The sequence below is a fragment of the Crinia signifera genome, chromosome 3 (assembly GCF_055691185.1).
Source record: "Crinia signifera chromosome 3, ASM5569118v1, whole genome shotgun sequence".
NCBI classification, from domain to species: Eukaryota; Metazoa; Chordata; class Amphibia; order Anura; family Myobatrachidae; genus Crinia; species Crinia signifera.
The window spans coordinates 162,673,248-162,692,266 of NC_139219.1; the positions used below are offsets into that span (position 1 = coordinate 162,673,248).

Below are 19,019 nucleotides of genomic sequence, written 5' to 3' on the forward strand. Positions count from 1 at the left end.
AGTCACAGAGAAGTCAGCAATGTGGTTATCCAGCCAGGTTTCAGTGAAGCATAGGATGGAGGACCTTGCAGTGCCCGACTTTGCGTCTTTTATTAGCAGAGACAGCTCATCCATCTTGTTTACAAGGTATCGGATTGCTGGGAGTGCAGATCTGTGTGCTCTGCGTTTCCACCTAACAATGGCACCTCTTATTATGTAAATAAGGCTTTGCTTATAGGAGGTCTTTTTTTAAACTCAACTTTACTAAACATGTACAGTCGTTAACATGGACATGTACCCTAATCTCTAACATTATGCAGTCCTAGATCAGGACAGGTACGTGTGGTCAAATCAAAGAATGAGGCCCCCTGGGGGGGGGGGGGGGCATGTTAATGTCTTACTGATTGTGGCCACATACCCCAGGGCAGTGCTCTAAAGGCTGCCATTTCTACCACTCCTGTAATCACACACAAAGAATGAGATATACCCTCTAAATGCCATCCGAATTGTGACAATGTGGTCCTGTTTGTGATAGCAGAACATAGGGCCTTATTCTAGTTCACTCTTTCTGACAAAATCCTTCTTAGATGGACAGACAAAACCATGTGCACTGCGGGTTGGGGGGGGGGGGGCAAATTTAAAATGTGCAGAGATAATTAGATTTGGGTGAGTTATTTTGTTTCTGTGCAGGGAAAATTCTGGCTGCTTTATTTTTACACTGCAATATAGATCTCACTTTGAAGTAAAACCCCACTCAAATCTAATTCTCTTTGCACAAGTAACATCTGCCCCACCTGCAGTGCACATAGTTTTGTCCATCTAAGAAGGATTTTGGCAGAAAGAGTGAACTAGAATAAGGCCCTAAGGGCCAGATGTATCAAGCTTCAAAAAGTGATAAAGTGGAGAGTGATAACCAACCAACCAGTCAGCTCCTACCTGTCATTTTCAAACCCAGACTGTAACATGACGGGTAGGAGCTGATTGGCTGGCTGTTTATCACTCTCTACTTTATTAATTTTTTAAGCTTGATACATCTGGCCTTCAAAACGTGAGAGTGTGATTGGCAAACAGAACACGGTTCAACTGGCTCTAACCGTGTGAGCAGGGGCGTAGCGCCTATTGTTGCGCCCCCCCCCCCCCCCCCCCGCTGGATAATTTCGGCGCCCCATCCCTAAATCTAGTGCTGCCTCCTTGTTCTTATCATGCCTTCCCCGCCTGTATTCCGCCGGGAGTCGGGACCGCATATCTAATAATCTGCATCCCGGCGCCTGGCTCCTTGAGTCAAATGTCCATTACAAAATGGCCGCCTCCTTACAGCAGAACGTTTGTAAGGATGCTAGAGGAGGCCATCGCTGCCTCCTCTAGCATCTTAAAAAATGCTCTGCTCTAAGGAGGCGGCCATTTTGTGATGGACATTTGACTAATAAGGAGCCAGGCGCCGGAATGCAGATTAATAGATATGCGGTCCTGACTCCCGGCGGAATACAGACACAGCGGGGGAGGCAGGGGCCGGGGCACAGTAAGGAGAGGGGTGGAGGGCAGTGGCCGGTGCCAGCATCCGGCGCCCACGCAGCCCCTGCTCCCCCAAGCAGCAGCAGGGGCTGCCTTACGCTATCTATGCCACTGCGTGTGAGCAAGGATAGTGCCCATCTTTCATTGTTTTTTTCAAGGCCTAAATAAAGGGTTTACGGTCATTGGGTCACCAGCAAGTTGTTAGACAATCATTAGGTCAACAGGCATTTAGGACGACATGTGTGTAGGTTGACATGCATGAAGGTCGACATGAGTCTAGGTCGACATGGGTTAGGTAGAAAGGGCCATTAGGTCGACAGGTTCATTAGGTCGACATTGGTTAGGTCTACAGTTAAAAGGTCGAAATGGGTTTTTTCGCTGTTTTTCGAGCCAACATGTACCGACGGGCAGTATTTCATGCCCTACCATCCACTAGGGCAGGCATGTCCAACCTGCGGCCCTCCAGCTGTTGTGAAACTACACATACCAGCATGCCTTGCCATAGTTTTAGCATTCCCTAATATCAAAACTGTGGTAAGGCCTTCTGGGATGTGTAGTTTCACAACATCTGGAGGTCCGCAGGTTGGACAAGCCTGCACTAGGGCATGGTGGAAGAAAAAAATAGTGTGCCGAGTGTTGCGGGGCACCAGGCCCAAAGCATGGGGGACATGGTGCAATTTAACCTGTGTCCATGTCGACTGTGTCGACATTTGGGTAAAAAATTTGTGAAAAACTGTTGACCTAACCATGTCGACCTAATGACCCTGTCGCCCTAACCTTCCTGCATGTCGACCTAGACACATGTCGACCAAAGTGCATTTCGACATAATGGTGTCGACCTAATGACTGTCTAACAACTTGCTGGTGACCAACTGATAAAGGTTCCAGGTGCCTAGGCTAATACACATGTAGCTACCCTTGTAATGCTGCTAAACACATGTGTCTGGGCGCTCAGGTACTCACCATTCATACTGCCCATGGCATGTAACAACTTGCATGTATGATCTAATGCTTGAGACGTGTGAACGAGTCTTTCGCATTAGGCTGCCCAGATGATACTGTAGCACAATGTAAATAAAGTAATTGTTCCATCAGCAAGTTACATTGCTATCTAGCCTTAAGACCTTTACCCCTCACAGTACATCAGGCCTTAATTTTATTCCTCGGCTGTCACCTGCAAGGCACTCATAGTCCTGGTGCCTTAGGCTACAGCCTATTCAGCCTATTGGTTAATCAGACACTGGTTGTTTTAGAGCTGATGGACCTGTTTAGACCCTGTGACTCTTTATAAGCTTTGTGTACAGGTTTATATGACTATGTACCTTTTTATACTGTAGTTCTTGTAAATAAGAAAAAATGGTACTTGTTTCCTAGCACGGCGCCACCGATTAGGAATGGCGGTATGCGTCCTCCGACCGTTTCATCCCCCCCACTATCCACGTCGGCGTGGAGCCCCGCGAGGGGACGCGTAATACGTGTGAAGTAATGCACGTACCCTGACGGGGCTCACTGCGCTCGCTATCTAAAATCAACTCCACGCCGACGTGGATAGTGGGGGTATGAAAAGGTCAGAGGACGCGTACCGCCGCCCCTCGCGGGCTCGCTGCGCCCGCCACTCTTCGTGTTCACATTGATCGTGGCGTTGCATTAACAATGGGGCGGCATTTGACATTATAATGGCATGCGATGCGACCGATTTTTTAATTGTATTAAAAACGTCTTTAAAGCCCGAAAATCGGGTTGGTCGGGTCCCATTGCATACTTTAAGTTAAGGTATGCGATGGGACCCGACGGGCACCGTGCTAGGAAACAAGTACCGAAAAAACTAAATTGTTATATGTTTAATGTTTCAGGATTGGAACTTACCAGCTGTCTCATCTTCTGCCTCAGCACATCACATTGTAAGTACAGCACCTGCAGGCAATAACAGACTTAAGACCCCCATACACTAGTTAAATTTGGGCCGATTTCACCTTATCCCGATGGATCAGGCCAATAAATTGGTCCAAATTGGATGTGTTTGACTTCCCCTCTGATGTGCATAGAGTTGGACCATACAGATTGAACCTGCTGCAGGTTCAATCTATCGGATCAGACCCATCAGCGGCACATCACGGTGCTTTTTAGCACCCATGATGTGTTGGGTCTGATCTGTAGGTTCATGCCAGCAGTGAAGCACTGCTATTACACACCTATGTGCAAAGGCAGACAATGGCGGGTGCCATGGGGCAGACAGAGGTGTGGTACAGGCAGTGGCAGGCAGTTGGTAGCGGCAGGTGCCCGGCTATCCACCACTGCTGCAGCTTCCTGGGAGTTAACATGCAATAACTCACATGCTGTGACTGTTCCACCTGCATGCAGCAGTGAATATACTTGTGGGCAGAGAGAGGGACTTGTAGAATCATACGCCACACCCTTAACCACAAGACCGCCCCCCCTAATTTTAATGCCTACATTTGTGCAGGTGTGTCCATCTCCCACCTAATGTAAAGTTGGGAGGTCTGCAGTCCTTCTCTCACAGGTATGTCTTCCAGCACTGTACAGCTAGCCTGGCCTAGATTGGCATGTGGCTCCTGGATGCCACTGTCCTACTGGGGTGCTGCACTTAGGGCAGCCTCTCTTGACTTCCACAGTTTTTCCTAGACTGTCTTCACATGGCAACAGCCACTGTTATCTGCCTCTGTCCCCCCTGTATTGTCATTACTCGGCAGCAATGAGGTGTGACCTTTTTCTTTTTCATGTGGATCTCTCCAGCCCAACACAGAATCTATGGCTCCATACCGCCCAACTTCTTGCCTCTGTCAAAGGGGATACTCGTGCGGTGGAGCTGTGCGCCCCCACAATGGAGAGTGGCCTATGGAAAAGGGCGTGGCCTCACATGATACTTTCTAAGGTCACACACCCACCTCTATTCTCTTCAGGCTGGGGGGGGGGCTGCCAATATCATTATTGAATTGTATAGTGTGTACCCAGCTTTAGAGCAATTACAATAATCTCTGAGTATCATAGAAACATAGAATTTGACGGCAGATAAGAACCACTTGGCCCATCTAGTCTGCCCCTTTTTTAAACATGTTACCTCAAACCATAATTGATCCTTATTTCTTTGTAAGGATATCAATATGCCTATCCCAAGCATGTTTAAATTGTACTACTGTATTTGCCTCTACCACCTCTGATGGGAGGCTATTCCACTTATCTACTACTCTTTCTGTGAAGTAATTCTTCCTCAAATTTCCCCTGAATCTTCCTCCCTCTAGTTTCAGTGCATCTCATATAAGGCTAAATTAATGTTACTGGGTGGCAACAGGTCACTTTGTGCATAGAAAAAAATGTATTGCGAGTGTGGAGCCAGAATTGTGAGCGATTCTCACGTGAGCTTATACAGAGATTTATCCGAATACATTAAGATCTGCAGAAGATAGAAATGAAGGGTTCTCTCACAAGCAAATGACTGGGGGTAGTATGCTGCATAGATGTGTCCATTTTATAATACAAGCAGATTATTACATGGGAATAATGTTTAGCCGCACATAGTGGATAACCCCAAACCAAGTGAATGGGCGAAGCACAATCAGTCCCATTTGACTGCTCAAACTTTTAACTTTTACACATTTCAGCCCAGGGCGGCAATCTGAAATGCAGGCGCTGGGAACCAATTTTGCTCCAATGGAGCAACAATTGCATCGCTCCTTTGGACACCCTCTGCTGGCTGCCAGCCTCGTAACAATAGATTTCACCCGTAGAATAAAATAAGTTTGCTGGTTAAGGCTTAATACATCTGCCCAATGGGGCAGATGTATTAAGCCTTAACAAGAGATAAATGCCACAGTGATAAAGAGAGATAAACATCCAGCCAATCACCTGCTAACTGCCATGTTACAGGCTGTGTTTGAAAAAAGTCAGTAAGGAGCTGATTGGCTGGACGCTTATCTCTCTTAGGGGTTTATTCTAGTTCATTCTTTCTGACAAAATCCTTCTTAGATGGACAAAACCATGTGCACTGCGGGTGGGGCAGATGTAACTTGTGCAGAGAGAATTAGATTTGGGTGAGTTATTTTGTTTCTGTGCAGGGAAAATACTGACTGCATGATTTTACACTTCAATATAGATCTCACTTTGAAGAAAAACCCCACCCAAATCTAATTCTCTCTGCACAAGTTACATCTGCCCCACCCGCAGTGCACATGGTTTTGTCCATCTAAGAAGGATTTTGTCAGAAAGAATGGACTAGAATAACCCCCTCAATCACCCTTGCATTTATCTCTTATTAAGGCTTAATACATCTGCCCCAACGTATGATAATATGTTTAATTGTTGTTAGAAGACTTCTGTTAACTATGGACTGATGTCCTACATGTATGGGAGCAGAAATAAAAACACTAGGTTATATGATAACAGAAAAAGTGTTAAAAAAAATGTAAACTAATGTATTTTTCATTTCAGAGTAGAGATCTCTTTGTTCTCACACATGGGGCATTAGTAGCACAGTTGTGTAAAGATTATGACAGCGATGAAGAAGTGAACAAATACTTGGATACAATGTGAGTATATACTGATAATCTAGATTCACATTTCTGTTTTTGCTTTATGCAACAGATCCAATTTAATACGTAACAATTATTATACTCATGTATTCTTGCACTAAAACGGAACAGTTTTTATTTGATGGTAACTTTTATTAAATGCAGAGTAAATCACATAAAAATGCTGAGGAAAGAACATACAGTATGGGATTGATGAATCAAGCATTTAGAAGAGTGGTAAAGTGGGTCAGGAGAGAACTTGCCCATAGCAATACATCAGCATTTATCTATCATTTTATAGCATGTACTGTATAAATGCCTCAAAGCTAATTGGTTGATATGGGCAACTCCTCAACTCCACTTCTCCACTTCTCCCTGTTTGAAACATCAACCCTTATATTAATTAAATGGGTTAAAACATTTAGGGCAGTAGATACACTATGCGATTTTGGCCCGATTCGCCATGGCAGTACACCCTAGAGTGAACACAAAATACCCTTAATAGGATATAAAATATTGTGAAAAAATATTTTAGGCAGGTGGGGAAAAAATGCTACAACATAAAAAAGGCTTTCAAAATGTGTTAACCATTTATTTTTATCAATTAACAAAAAGCAATGTGAATGAACAGAAGAGGAATATACATATAATCAATAGTTGGTGTGATCACTTTGCCTTCGAAAAGACATACATTATTCTGGTACACTTGCACAAAGTCAAGGATTGTAGTCATGTGTATGATAACCACTCATACAAACCAGATCATAATGATCACCATTTTCATATGTAGGTTGAAACACAGTTAGTAACTGAAACAGGTGAGTAGAAGGTTTAATGAGTCTGGGTGAGGAAGAGCCAAACTGCTACAAAGGTGATATTGTTGAAGACTGTTTCATGTTTTAGGTCATACACCATGGTAAGACTGAGCACAGCTTTGGTAATAGATTGACTGAACTTATGCATGACTTTCTAATGTGATTGTTTGGTACTTGTTTCCTAGAATGGCGCCCACTACGCAGTTTGCTTAGTGGGCTATTCTGCGTAGTGAAATCGCATCGCATGGGCCATTTTAGGGCCATGCGATGTGCGATGCAATGCAATGCGATTTTCCTATGTCATTTATTCACTGCTCTCTCAGCCCGGGGCCATCGCATCGCATCTACTGCAAAATCATATGTAATATTATAGGGTGTTTGATGCCATAACATTAGGTATGCAATTATATGGTTGTATGTCCCCAAAAATAGGTTTAACGCACCCCCCCACTATCCACGCAACCCGAAGTGTGGCGAGCGGTGGCGGAACGCGCCCTTCGACTTTTTCATTACCCCACTATTCACGTCGGTGTGGAGTTGATTTTATATAGTGTGGCGAGCGGAGCGAGCCACCGAGCCCGAAACGTGGCGAGCGCAGCGGAATACATGTAAAGTAATCCGTGTACCCTTGCAGAGCTCGCTGCGCTCACCACGCTTCGGGCTCGGTGGCTCGCTGCGCTCGCCACACTATATAAAGTCAACTCCACACCAAGGTGGACAGTGGGGTTATGAAAAAGTCGGAGGACGCGTTCCACCTCCGCTCGCCATGCTTCGGGGTGGCGTGGATAGTGGGGGGAGGGTGTGTTACATCTATTTTTCAGACATACAATCATATTATTGTATTCCTAATGTCATGGCATTGCACACCCTATAAAAACGCATGCGAACGCATGCGATTTTGCGGGACATGAGATGCGATATTGTGGTGTAAAAAAAATGACATGAAAAAAATCGCATCGCATGCCGTTATAATGACCCATGAGATGCTTTTTATGTTTTTTTTATATGCATTTATAAAACTCTGTCAATAATAAAAACTATTGATTTAAATATGAAAAGACTGAGCACAGCAACAAGACAAAAGGTAGTTATACTTCATAAGGAAGGTCTCTTCCCGGCAAATATTTCAAAGCAGACTGTGGTTTCAACATGTGCAGTTCAAGCTTTTTTGAAAAGTACAAATAAATGGGCAATGCTGAAGTCTGTAAATGCAGTGGTCAGCCATGGAAACATAGTGCATCAGATAAAAGACACATCATGCTTACTTCCCCTTGACATCGGAAGATGTCCAGCAATGATCAGCTCAGAACTGGCTGAAACCAAAAAGGCCATACCTTAGATGGGGAAACACAGCCAAGCAACCAACTATGCATGAAAACTTTGGAACTGGGATGCAGAAAATTGGCAGCAGGTGTTCTGGACTACTGAGTCAAAAGTTTAAATATTTGTCTATAACAAAAGGCATTTTGTTCTTTGAAGGACTGGAAAGCAGTACAATACCGAGTGTCTGCAGGCAACAGTAAAGCATGGTGGAGGTTCCTTGCAGGTTTGCGGCAGCATTTCAGCAAATGGAGTTGGGGATTTGATCAGGATTAACTGACTGGCTCAAAATTTATTCTGCACCACGAAAACAACCCCAAACATACAGCCAATGTAATTAAGAACTAATTTTAGCATAAAGAAAAACAAGGAGTCCTGGAAGTGATGATATTGTCCCCACAGATTTATGATCTCAACATCATTAAACCTATCTGTGATTACCTGCAGAGACAGAAGGATTTACGCAAGCCTACATAAAGTGAAAATCTATGTTTAGTTTTCCAAGATGTTTGGAACAACCTCTCCGCCGAGATCCTTCAAAGAAGAAATGATGGTGAAGGCAAAGGGTGGTCACACCAAAAATTGATTTGATTTAGATTTCTTTTCTGTTCATTAACTTTGCATTTTGTTAGTTGATACTTCTATTTTTAAAGCATTCTTACTTTGCAGCATTTTTCGACAGCTGCCAAAAACTTTTGCACAGTACTGTATATGCTCTATATATAATATACACAGTCATACATTCAGGTCTGTGCCTTTACTACCTGTACACATAGGCGAATCTAGGGGGTGGTCCGGGGGTGCACAGGACCACCCATTAGCCCATTTTGTAGCTGAGGGATGGGGCTTTCCAACGAGCCCAGCCCCGTGTCTCTAGCCCTCTGGGAACCGGAGATACGGCCAGGCAAAGCTGGAACGTTTTCCCTATAGGATAACATGGGACCCCCACCCAGTTCAACGGCTGCCAGTTCCCCCTTCGGCATCACTGAAGCTCAAGGTTGATCACATTCGAACCCAAATCGCTGGGCCTTCAATCTGATACCAGGCTGGATCTATATGGGTTAATTGGTTCCAGCGATATTGAGGTTAAACCGTTTTTTTTTTTCATTTCTTAAATGTAATTTCATGACTGTTTATGTTCTTTGAGGGCAGATTTCTCTGGAACCAAACAGCCCAGTTTCACGGGACCAAAATCATTCGAAGCCAACTCAAAAGTTCTTCAATATGATACTGGTCTCATGTAAATGGGTCAGTTGGTTCCAAAGATATAGCTGGTTTGTTAAAGAGGGGTAGGGAGAGGAGAGTGGTTGTCTCTCCCCCTCACACCAGAAAATGCACTAGGGACTAAATGCAAATGGGACTAGGCTGGTGTATAAAGGGTCAGCCTGGGAATGTCCCTGCATGATCCTGGGACCATATTCCCGGGTAAATCCCTGCATTTTCTGTTGTGAAAGAATCATGTGTAAGGGGCATTATGTGTGCAGCATCATGTGTAAGGGACATTATGTGTGCAGCATCATGTGTAATGGGTACTATGGTGCACGGCATCATGTGTAATGGGTACTATGGTGTGCGGCATCATGTGTAATGGGTACTATGGTGTGCGACATCATGTGTAATGGGTACTATGGTGTGCGGCATCATGTGTAATGGGTACTAAGGTGCCATCAAGCAAGAACCCCCTAGCAATGAGCATATAGGTAAGCAGCACTTATGTGGCAAATATGTAATGGGCATTACGGTTTGTTATATAGTATGTAATGGGCATCATGATATGTGGCACAATGTGTAATGGGCATTATGGTGTGTGGCCTTATGTGTAATTGGCATTATGGCGTGTGGCTTTATGTGTAATGGGTATTACGGAGTTTGCTAAAATGTGTAATGGGCATTACTGTGTATGGTCTAAAGTGTAATACCACACCCCTTTTTGTGATGCCACGCCTCCTTCCCATGAGTCCACGCCCCCTTTTTGCCGCGCGGCTACGCCGCGCAAAGGTCCCCCTGCTATTATGTCTAGATCTGGGACCACCCATTACCATAATTCTAGATTCGCCAATGCCTGTACAGTACAGTATGTATATGTTTTCCTCACTCTTTATACTATGTTTTTGATATCTGTATAGCAACTTTGAACACTTTATAAATAAAATTATATTTTTTTAATAAAAAAATAAATTGTACACAAGTTAACTACATTTTATTTATACAACTTATACCCCTTTCACATCTCGATCCCGACTCTGACCTGGCTCCAACCAGGTTACAGCAATTTCACATTAAACTCATTTTGCCCATTATACAGGGGGCAATCGGGGTTTAACCCTACTTATAAATCGGGTCAAATTGCCGGGTTGGTCATCCTGGGTTATATGCTTTGGTGCTTTAACACAACACCTTGACCTGGGTCGACATGTTAGCAACCCGGATATTAACCAGATAATTTTGACAATAGAAAAGGGCTACTACCTTGTTTATTTTGGAAACCATGAGTAGTTACATAATAAATAACAAATCACAATAAAAAAAAACATGATAGGTCTTCTTCAGAAGTTCCATACAGTATATTGGGAAGCAATGCCAACAGGTTCTAAAGAGGGCTTGTACCCCCTGAACTAGACCTCTTTTTCCAGAAATATAAACATTTGGAAAGACAATACCTCGGAATCCCCTATATACGCTAGTTATATTAATATTAGATTTGTAGAAAACGTATAATATATATTTTTACCACATATTCCTTTTAAATGCATATAATGTTACCACATATTCCTTTTAAATGTATATAATGTATGGTACGAATATTCATATTGACAGCACCTACTATATTGTAAACAATGGTTTTCATATTTACGTATGATACAAAAATGAATTTATTTGCCATTTTCAGGGGATACAACATTGGAATTCGGCTAATTGAAGACTTTTTGGCGAATTCTGGTATAAAGAAGTGTCGTAGTTTTAGTGAGACTGTGGATATAATAGCAAAGGTAATGTAAATAAGCACTGATGTCTGGTATAAAAGAAATTCTTGTTACTGGAAAATGTGTTTTTTTGGTAATGTAGGTACAGTATATTAGTCAAGATTGCATGTTATTTTCCCAGAGAAGTCCTGTGATGGGCCCATCCTCAAACCCATGTCAAATCCAGACTCCTGCTAACTAGATGTAGGGACCATGGGACATAATTCGCCTCCAGAACCTAGCACCTGGGTGCAGAGCCGGCCCTAGCCAATTTGATGCCCTAGGCAAAATTTTGGCTGGTGCCCCCCAGCACTGCTGCTAGTTCTATCTCTGACCTAGCATCCATCACCCAGCTGTGTAATATCATTATGGGTCACTACACTCTGTGACCCATATTCACATTACACAGCGCGTAGTGACCCATATTTATATTACACAGTGCATAGTGACCCATAGTCACATTACACAGCGCGTAGTAACCCATAGTCACATTACACAGAACGTAGAGACCCATAGTCACATTACTCTGTGCTGTGCAATGTGACTATGGGCCACTTTGCACTGAGTAATGTGACTATGGGTCACTACGTGCTGTGTAATGTGACAATGGGTCACTTTGTGCTGTGCAATGTGACTATGGGCCACTTTGCACTAAGTGACCCATTGTCACATTACACAGCACGTAGTGACCCATAGTCACATTACACAGCCCGTAATGATCCATATTCACATTACACAGGTCATAGTGAGTGACCAATAGTCACAATACACAGCACTTAGTGACCCATATTCACATTACACAGCACATATTGACCCATATTAATATTATACAGCATGTACTGTATACATATTTTAGTAATGCCCATTACACATTATACCAAACACCATACTGCCCATTATACAATATGCTAAACATGGTTATTGCCGATTACACATCATACAACACATGTGTCCATTACACGTTATTCCACACACCATAATGCCCTTTACACATTATGCCACACTGTAATGTCCACTGCACAAAAAGCCACACACTGTAATGCCCCTTACACATTATAGTAGATCAAACGGGGGTGATCTATTGCACAAGACTGGGAGTTGAGTATTGATATTATTTTACTGAATTAGGCCCCCTCTTTATTTACTGGTTAAATACAGTTGTATATAATTGATAGGCTTTTAGGGGTGTGCTACCACGGACAAAGGAGTATAGACTTTAACATGGAGGAAAGAAGAAAGTTTGTCATATGGTGGTGCACCATTTATAATAACGAGACATAAAATATACCTTTTAATATTTATTGGTTTAAAATCTGCGAAATATAACGAACAACATACAACATAAACACAAGTGAGAACAAGTGTGAATTAAAATGGCTCGTGCGGGTTCTACAATCAGTTACCTTACTAATGATACAATTCTGACACAATTTGAGTAATTCCTCTTTATGATTATATCAAGTTTATGGGAGACATGTGTCTTATTGAAATAATGCTTGTGGACTGTATACAGAGCCCTGCAGCTCCAATTGTAACTCCTCTATTATGCCACACTCTGTGCAATTATTAAGGTAATACTCTTATGGTCATTTAGTATATTACAGTGTGGAGAAAATAGGTATGTATACACATGGAGTAGATAACTGCAGGACTTTCATGCACCGCAAGTACCGTGTATCATGGAGATAAGTTGCAATGTTGCTATGCGCCTTACTGGTGCAACTGTAGTGTACAGCATACATGTGGGCATATAAAGTATAATTATAGCATCGCTATAACGGTGCCGCTGCTGCCGCTAACCACAGACTCTCTCTGTCAGGGACGAGTTCTTGTGATGCCGGCTAGCGTGCATCCGCCGTCACACCCAGCGCCGCTGGTATTAAACACAGTGGTTGGCTTGGGTTGTCGGCAATATAGCTACTTGGTACATTAGAGTCCTGAAAAGGACTAGAAATACAGTCACACACAATATAGGTAATAATGAGAGAACGTCCGCGCCGCCAGGTCAGCCGGCGTACGCTTCGCAGGTCTTCTTCAGGGCAACATTATAGTAGATACTGTAATGCCCATTACACATTATTCCACATACGTTAAGGCCCCTTATGCATTATGCCACACATTGTAATACCCATGATGCATTATTCCACACACTGTAATGCCTCTTACCTTATCATAATGCAAATAGTGACAGAAAACAGGAGGGTGACATTTGGGATGGAACACAGAGGAGGGTGACACAATGGCTGTGGCAGAAGACAAAGGGGTTGTCACACAGTGAAAGAAGAGAGGGGGTGCCACACTATGACAGAAGACAGAGGGGGTGCAAAACAGTGACAGAAGACAGAGAGGGGGGGTGTGACACAATGGCTGGGACAGAACAGAGAGAGGGTGTGACAACATTTGGAATAAAAGACAAAGGGGGTGTCACACATTGAAAGAACACAGCCGTGTTCACGCAGGGGGTGACAATATATGCGATAGAACACAAAGGGGGGGGGTCACACAGAGGGGTGGCATTTGGGACAGAACACAGAAGGGGGTGACACAATGGGTGGGACAGAACACTGAGGGGGAGTGACAACATTTGGTACAGAACACAGAAAGTGTGTCACACAAGGGGCATCCCACCCAGTGTCTGCCAGGCATATGTAGTGGGTGACAGGGTCGTGTCTGCGGGGCAGGTGACAGGATAGAATGTGTGGCAGAGGTCTAATCACAACACCCCTCCCCACCCCAGCCCTTTTAATGACCACGTCTCACAGCTCTTTCCCCAGAACCCCCTCTTTTTTAAATCTCCCCCCAAGAAATGTACCCTCTTTTCTGTGGATGGTCTCACGACCTGTGGCTTGTTTGAATGTCCTCACCTGAGGCTGTGTATAGGAGAATCCTTACTTGCTGATTCCTGCAGCCTAAGGGGGCAGAGCTTGCTGCAATCAATCGTGGATTACACGACTTACGTGGACTACAAAAAAGGGTTCCTTGAGATGTGGTACTTGTAGGGGATCCGATATGATATCCCGGCGGTCGGGATCCCGGCGGTCGGAATCCCGACACTGGAATCCCGACCGCCGAAATCCCGACAAGGGGGGGACGTGGATCGCCCCCCCCTTGCGGGCTCGCTGCGCTCGCCACGCAGCGGGCCCGGTGCCTCGCTACGCTCGGCACGCTATTATATTTTCCCTCTATGGGTGTCGTGGACACCCACGGAGGGAGAAAGTTTCGGGATTTCGGCGGTCGGGATTCCAGTGTCGGGATTCCGACCGCCGGGATCCCGACCGCCGGGAAATTAACCGCATCCCCTTGTAGGATATGCCCTCACATGATTCCACAAAATTCTTATACGGACAAGTTCGGGAAGACATGGAAAATCACTAATTATATCTCCTGTGACACCGCAGGGGTGATATACAACCTGGAATGCCCCTGCGGAAAACAATATGTGGGCAAAACACGCAGACCACTCAAAAAGAGGCTGTCAGAACACCTTCTCAGTATCAAAAATTCCACCAGAGACCGTGAGAAAATGAAAACCCTTACCCCTGTTGCCAAACATTTTCTGAAACATCATGGAGGTATTCCGAATGGTCTGAAGGCCTTTGGGATGGTAAAAGTGGAGATGGGTATTCGCAGGGGTGACTGGGACAAAGAGCTTCTTAAACAAGAAACTCGTTTGATATTCCTGATGGGAACCATGTCCCCAAGAGGTCTAAATGAAGAGAATAATTACACAGTATTTCTGTAGAAATTCTCTTGTTCCTTGACCACTGGTTCAACATATGAATATATACCCCATTTTAGTTATCCATCAGATATGGTCTGAAAATAAGTTATCAAAAAATTATTTTTGTCACCTGGGCACACATTACACTGTCACAACCAACCAGCCCTACTGTTGACATGCCAGGACTGGCCCTCTCACCATTCCCCCTTTCCCTTCCCAGTTATTTGTGGTTTACACCCATCACTGTTTTGTTGTGAGCACGTTTTAACACCTCCTCAAACACCCAATTACAGATTATCACCCATGTCGTCACTGACCACCTCATCCCTCGACACATCCACACACGTATAGTAATTATCACAGAGATCTCTTCACCCTCCACTATACATGACTAATCGCCATTTCATTTTATATATCTAAACATACACCTAGCCATCTATTTTGCAATCCACCGACACAACATAAATCATACAACAATCAATGATCGTGTTTATTATCGAACTGATTGAAGGCTTCATACTTCATATATGAAAACAGGAAAATTCGCACACACAATCCTATAGATTAGAAGCCCCACCAATTTTTAAGGACTATCTGAATTAGTGTCAACACAAGTGATCTACACAAGTAGGTCTACTCAGGAATTCATTCATACTTCATCACTACACTTCATTTAGGAACCCATGATAATAAAATATTACAGTATGGGACTAATAAGTTCCGATTTCTAGAATAAGTCGACACCAGTAATCGACACGGGTAGATATACACAATTATCCAGTCACCGCACTGCGGCCCTAAATCATTAAGAGAACTATAATAATGGGGCATCACAATATGGGAATAATATGCTTTCCTCCCCTCCCCTATTGGGACAGTCGACATGAACAATCGACACAGACAAATGTCCAGTCACCGCACTGCAAATGAATCACTAATACCAGGATTAATAAACTTTATTAATCTATTTCGAATCCACACCATCCCATCTGGCAGTTTTGGATATAAACCTTTAATTCGACACAGCTGTTACAAATGATTGATAGTATCATGCAGGAAATCCAGGTACACACAGGTGGATTACTATAGCCACCTCCCCTACAATTAACATACCATGAATCATGGGTACTTAAGGAGCCTCCGGATGGCAGCCAGGTTGGTCCTTTGAAGCTCTCTGTGAAGCGTTCGCAGACCTGACACACTTAGTGTGTGCTCCCAGTCTTCCCCTCCCTCTGAAATTTAATTTTGATCTGTTTAGTTTAAATGGTGCGGTCCCGCTGCCGGCTCTCCCACCTGCCTCCAGCCTGAGACACGGTGTGTAATACTGAACACCGCTCAGTGCTGACAAGCAGGCAGGCGGCTTATCGGGAGTGAAGCGGGTGTACTTTACCGCTGTCACTCCAAGCCGACTAGCCGCGGCTGCTGCCTACTACCGTCACTACCCAACTGGCTGTCTTTGTAGCCACAGGGAGGACAGGGCAGATAACTGCCGCTGCTGGGCTTATGATAGACAGGTACCTCACTGTTTATTATATACAGGGGCTGCCTGGCACCGGGACAACAGACATAGATCTGTTAGATTGCTCCAACAGTAACCAATATTACTAGCAAGATTCATTGCCCTCACTAATTGACAGGAGACCTCTCCCTTTATTAATTGGCATTTGGATACTGTTGTGATTATTACCATCCCTGTTTCAACTGTCACAGTGCAGCTAAAACCAAGCCTTAATGGTACCAATGTTCACAAGCACCACTACAGACAAACCCAGATAAAAAGAAGGGATACAGATCCTGGGGGCCCCACGGTGTGAGGATTATTCCTTTTAACCCCTTCCTGACAGAGCCAGTTTTTGCGTTCCTGACAGAGCCCTTTTTTTCAAATCTGACATGTCTCACTTAAGTGGGGATAACTTTTTTTTGCTTTTACTTATCCCAGTGATTTTGAGATTGTTTTCTCGTGACACATTGTACTTCAAGTTAGTGGTAAATTTGGGTCGATGCAGTCTGTGTTTTTTTGTGAAAAATACCAAAATGTCGTGAAAAAATGGAAAATTTAGCAATTTGCAAAATGTTAAATTTTCTGCTTGTGAGACAAATAATCATACCACTCAAAATAGTTAATAACTAACAAAGACCATATGTCTACTTTATGTTGACATCATTATTTCAACTTCCTTTTAATTTTTTGGGACACTAGGAGGCTTACAATATGAATAGCAAATTCTCAAATTTTCAAGAAAATTTCAAACACTGATTTTTTTAGGGACCAGTTCAGTTCTGATGTGACTTTGAGGGACTTGTATGTGAGACACCCCCATAAATGATGCCATTTCAAAAACTGCACCCCTCACAGTATTCAAAACAGCATTTTGGAAGTTTGTTAACCCTTTAGGTGTTTCACAGGAATTAAAACAAAGTGTAGGTGAAATTTCAAAATTTCTTTTTTTTTTGCAGATTTGCAATTTTAATACATTTTTCTAAGGAACACAGTACATTTTACTAGAGAAATGTGACTGAAAATTGATTCCCCCAATTCTTTTGTTTTCATAAATATCCTATATGTGGCCCTAGTGTGCACGGTGACCAAACCACAGGCTTCATAATAGAAGGAGCACCTACTTGATTTTGGAGCCTCCTTTTTATGAGATTATTTTTTAGGCACCATGTAGGTTTCTAGGCACCATAAGATGCTAAAAGTTAGGAACCCCCCCACAAGTGACCCCATTTTGCAAACTACACCCCTCAGGGAATTCATCTAGGGGTATAGTGTACATTTCAAACCCCCAGGGGTTTCACCAATTTTGATACAAGTGGGCAGTGAAAATGAAAAATTACATTTTTTTACACAAAAATGCAGTTCTGGCTCCAAATTTGTCATTTTCAGAAGGTATGAAGGAGACAAAGCACCCCAAAATCTGTGCCCCAATTTCTCCCGAGTACGGCAATGCCTCACATGTGACCAAAAAATACCAGTTGGGTGCATGGCAGGACTCAGAAGGGAAGGAGTGATTTTTGGATTTTGCAGCACAGATTCTGGTGGAATGAATGGTGGGTGCTATGTTGCACCAATACAGTGGAACCCCCCCACAAGTCACCCCATTTTGCAAAGTACACCCCTCAGGGAATTCATCTAGGGGTATAGTGTACATTTCAAACCCCCAGGGGTTTCACCAATTTTGATACAAGTGGGCAGTGAAAATGAAAAATTACATTTTTTTACACAAAAATGCAGTTCTGGCTCAAAATTTTTCATTTTCAGAAGGTATGAAGGAGACAAAGCACCCCAAAATCTGTGCCCCAATTTCTCCCGAGTACGGCAATGCCTCACATGTGACCAAAAAATACCAGTTGGGTGCATGGCAGGACTCAGAACGGAAGGAGTGATTTTTGGATTTTGCGGCTCAGATTCTGGTGGAATTTTGGTGGGTGCTATGTCGCATTAGCAAGACCCCCCAAGCACCAATACAGTGGAACCCCCCCACAAGTGACCCCATTTTGCAAACTACACCCCTCAGGGAATTCATCTAGGGGTATAGTGTACATTTCAAACCCCCAGGGGTTTCACCAATTTTGATACAAGTGGGCAGTGAAAATGAAAAATTACATTTTTTTACACAAAAATGCAGTTCTGGCTCAAAATTTTTCATTTTCAGAAGGTATGAAGGAGAAAAAGCACCCCAAAATCTGTGCCCCAATTTCTCCCGAGTACGGCAATGCCTCACATGTGACCAAAAAATACCAGTTGGGTGCATGGCAGGACTCAGAAGGGAAGGAGTGATTTTTGGATTTTGCAGCTCAGATTCTGGTGGAATTTTGGTGGGTGCTATGTCGCATTAGCAAGACCCCCAAAGCACCAATACAGTGGAACCCCCCCACAAGTGACCCCATTTTGCAAACTACACCCCTCAGGGAATTCATCTAGGGGTATAGTGTACATTTCAAACCCACAGGGGTTTCACCAATTTTGATACAAGTGGGCAGTGAAAATGAAAAATTACATTTTTTTACACAAAAATGCAGTTCTGGCTCCAAATTTGTCATTTTCAGAAGGTATGAAGGAGACAAAGCACCCCAAAATCTGTGCCCCAATTTCTCCCGAGTACGGCAATGCCTCACATGTGACCAAAAAATACCAGTTGGGTGCATGGCAGGACTCAGAAGGGAAGGAGTGATTTTTGGA

The 19,019-nt window shown here is 43.6% G+C and overlaps 1 protein-coding gene across 1 annotated transcript in view; it reads left to right on the forward strand.

Moving 5' to 3' along the window:
- Window positions 1–19,019, forward strand: part of TRAPPC3L (trafficking protein particle complex subunit 3L) — an 82,225-nt gene that overhangs the window by 17,730 nt on the left and 45,476 nt on the right. The window contains exons 2-4 of the mRNA XM_083174699.1: window positions 3,345–3,392; window positions 5,938–6,035; window positions 11,043–11,142. Coding sequence (XP_083030825.1) covers window positions 3,345–3,392; window positions 5,938–6,035; window positions 11,043–11,142 — 246 coding nt within the window. The remainder of the gene's footprint in view (window positions 1–3,344; window positions 3,393–5,937; window positions 6,036–11,042; window positions 11,143–19,019) is intronic.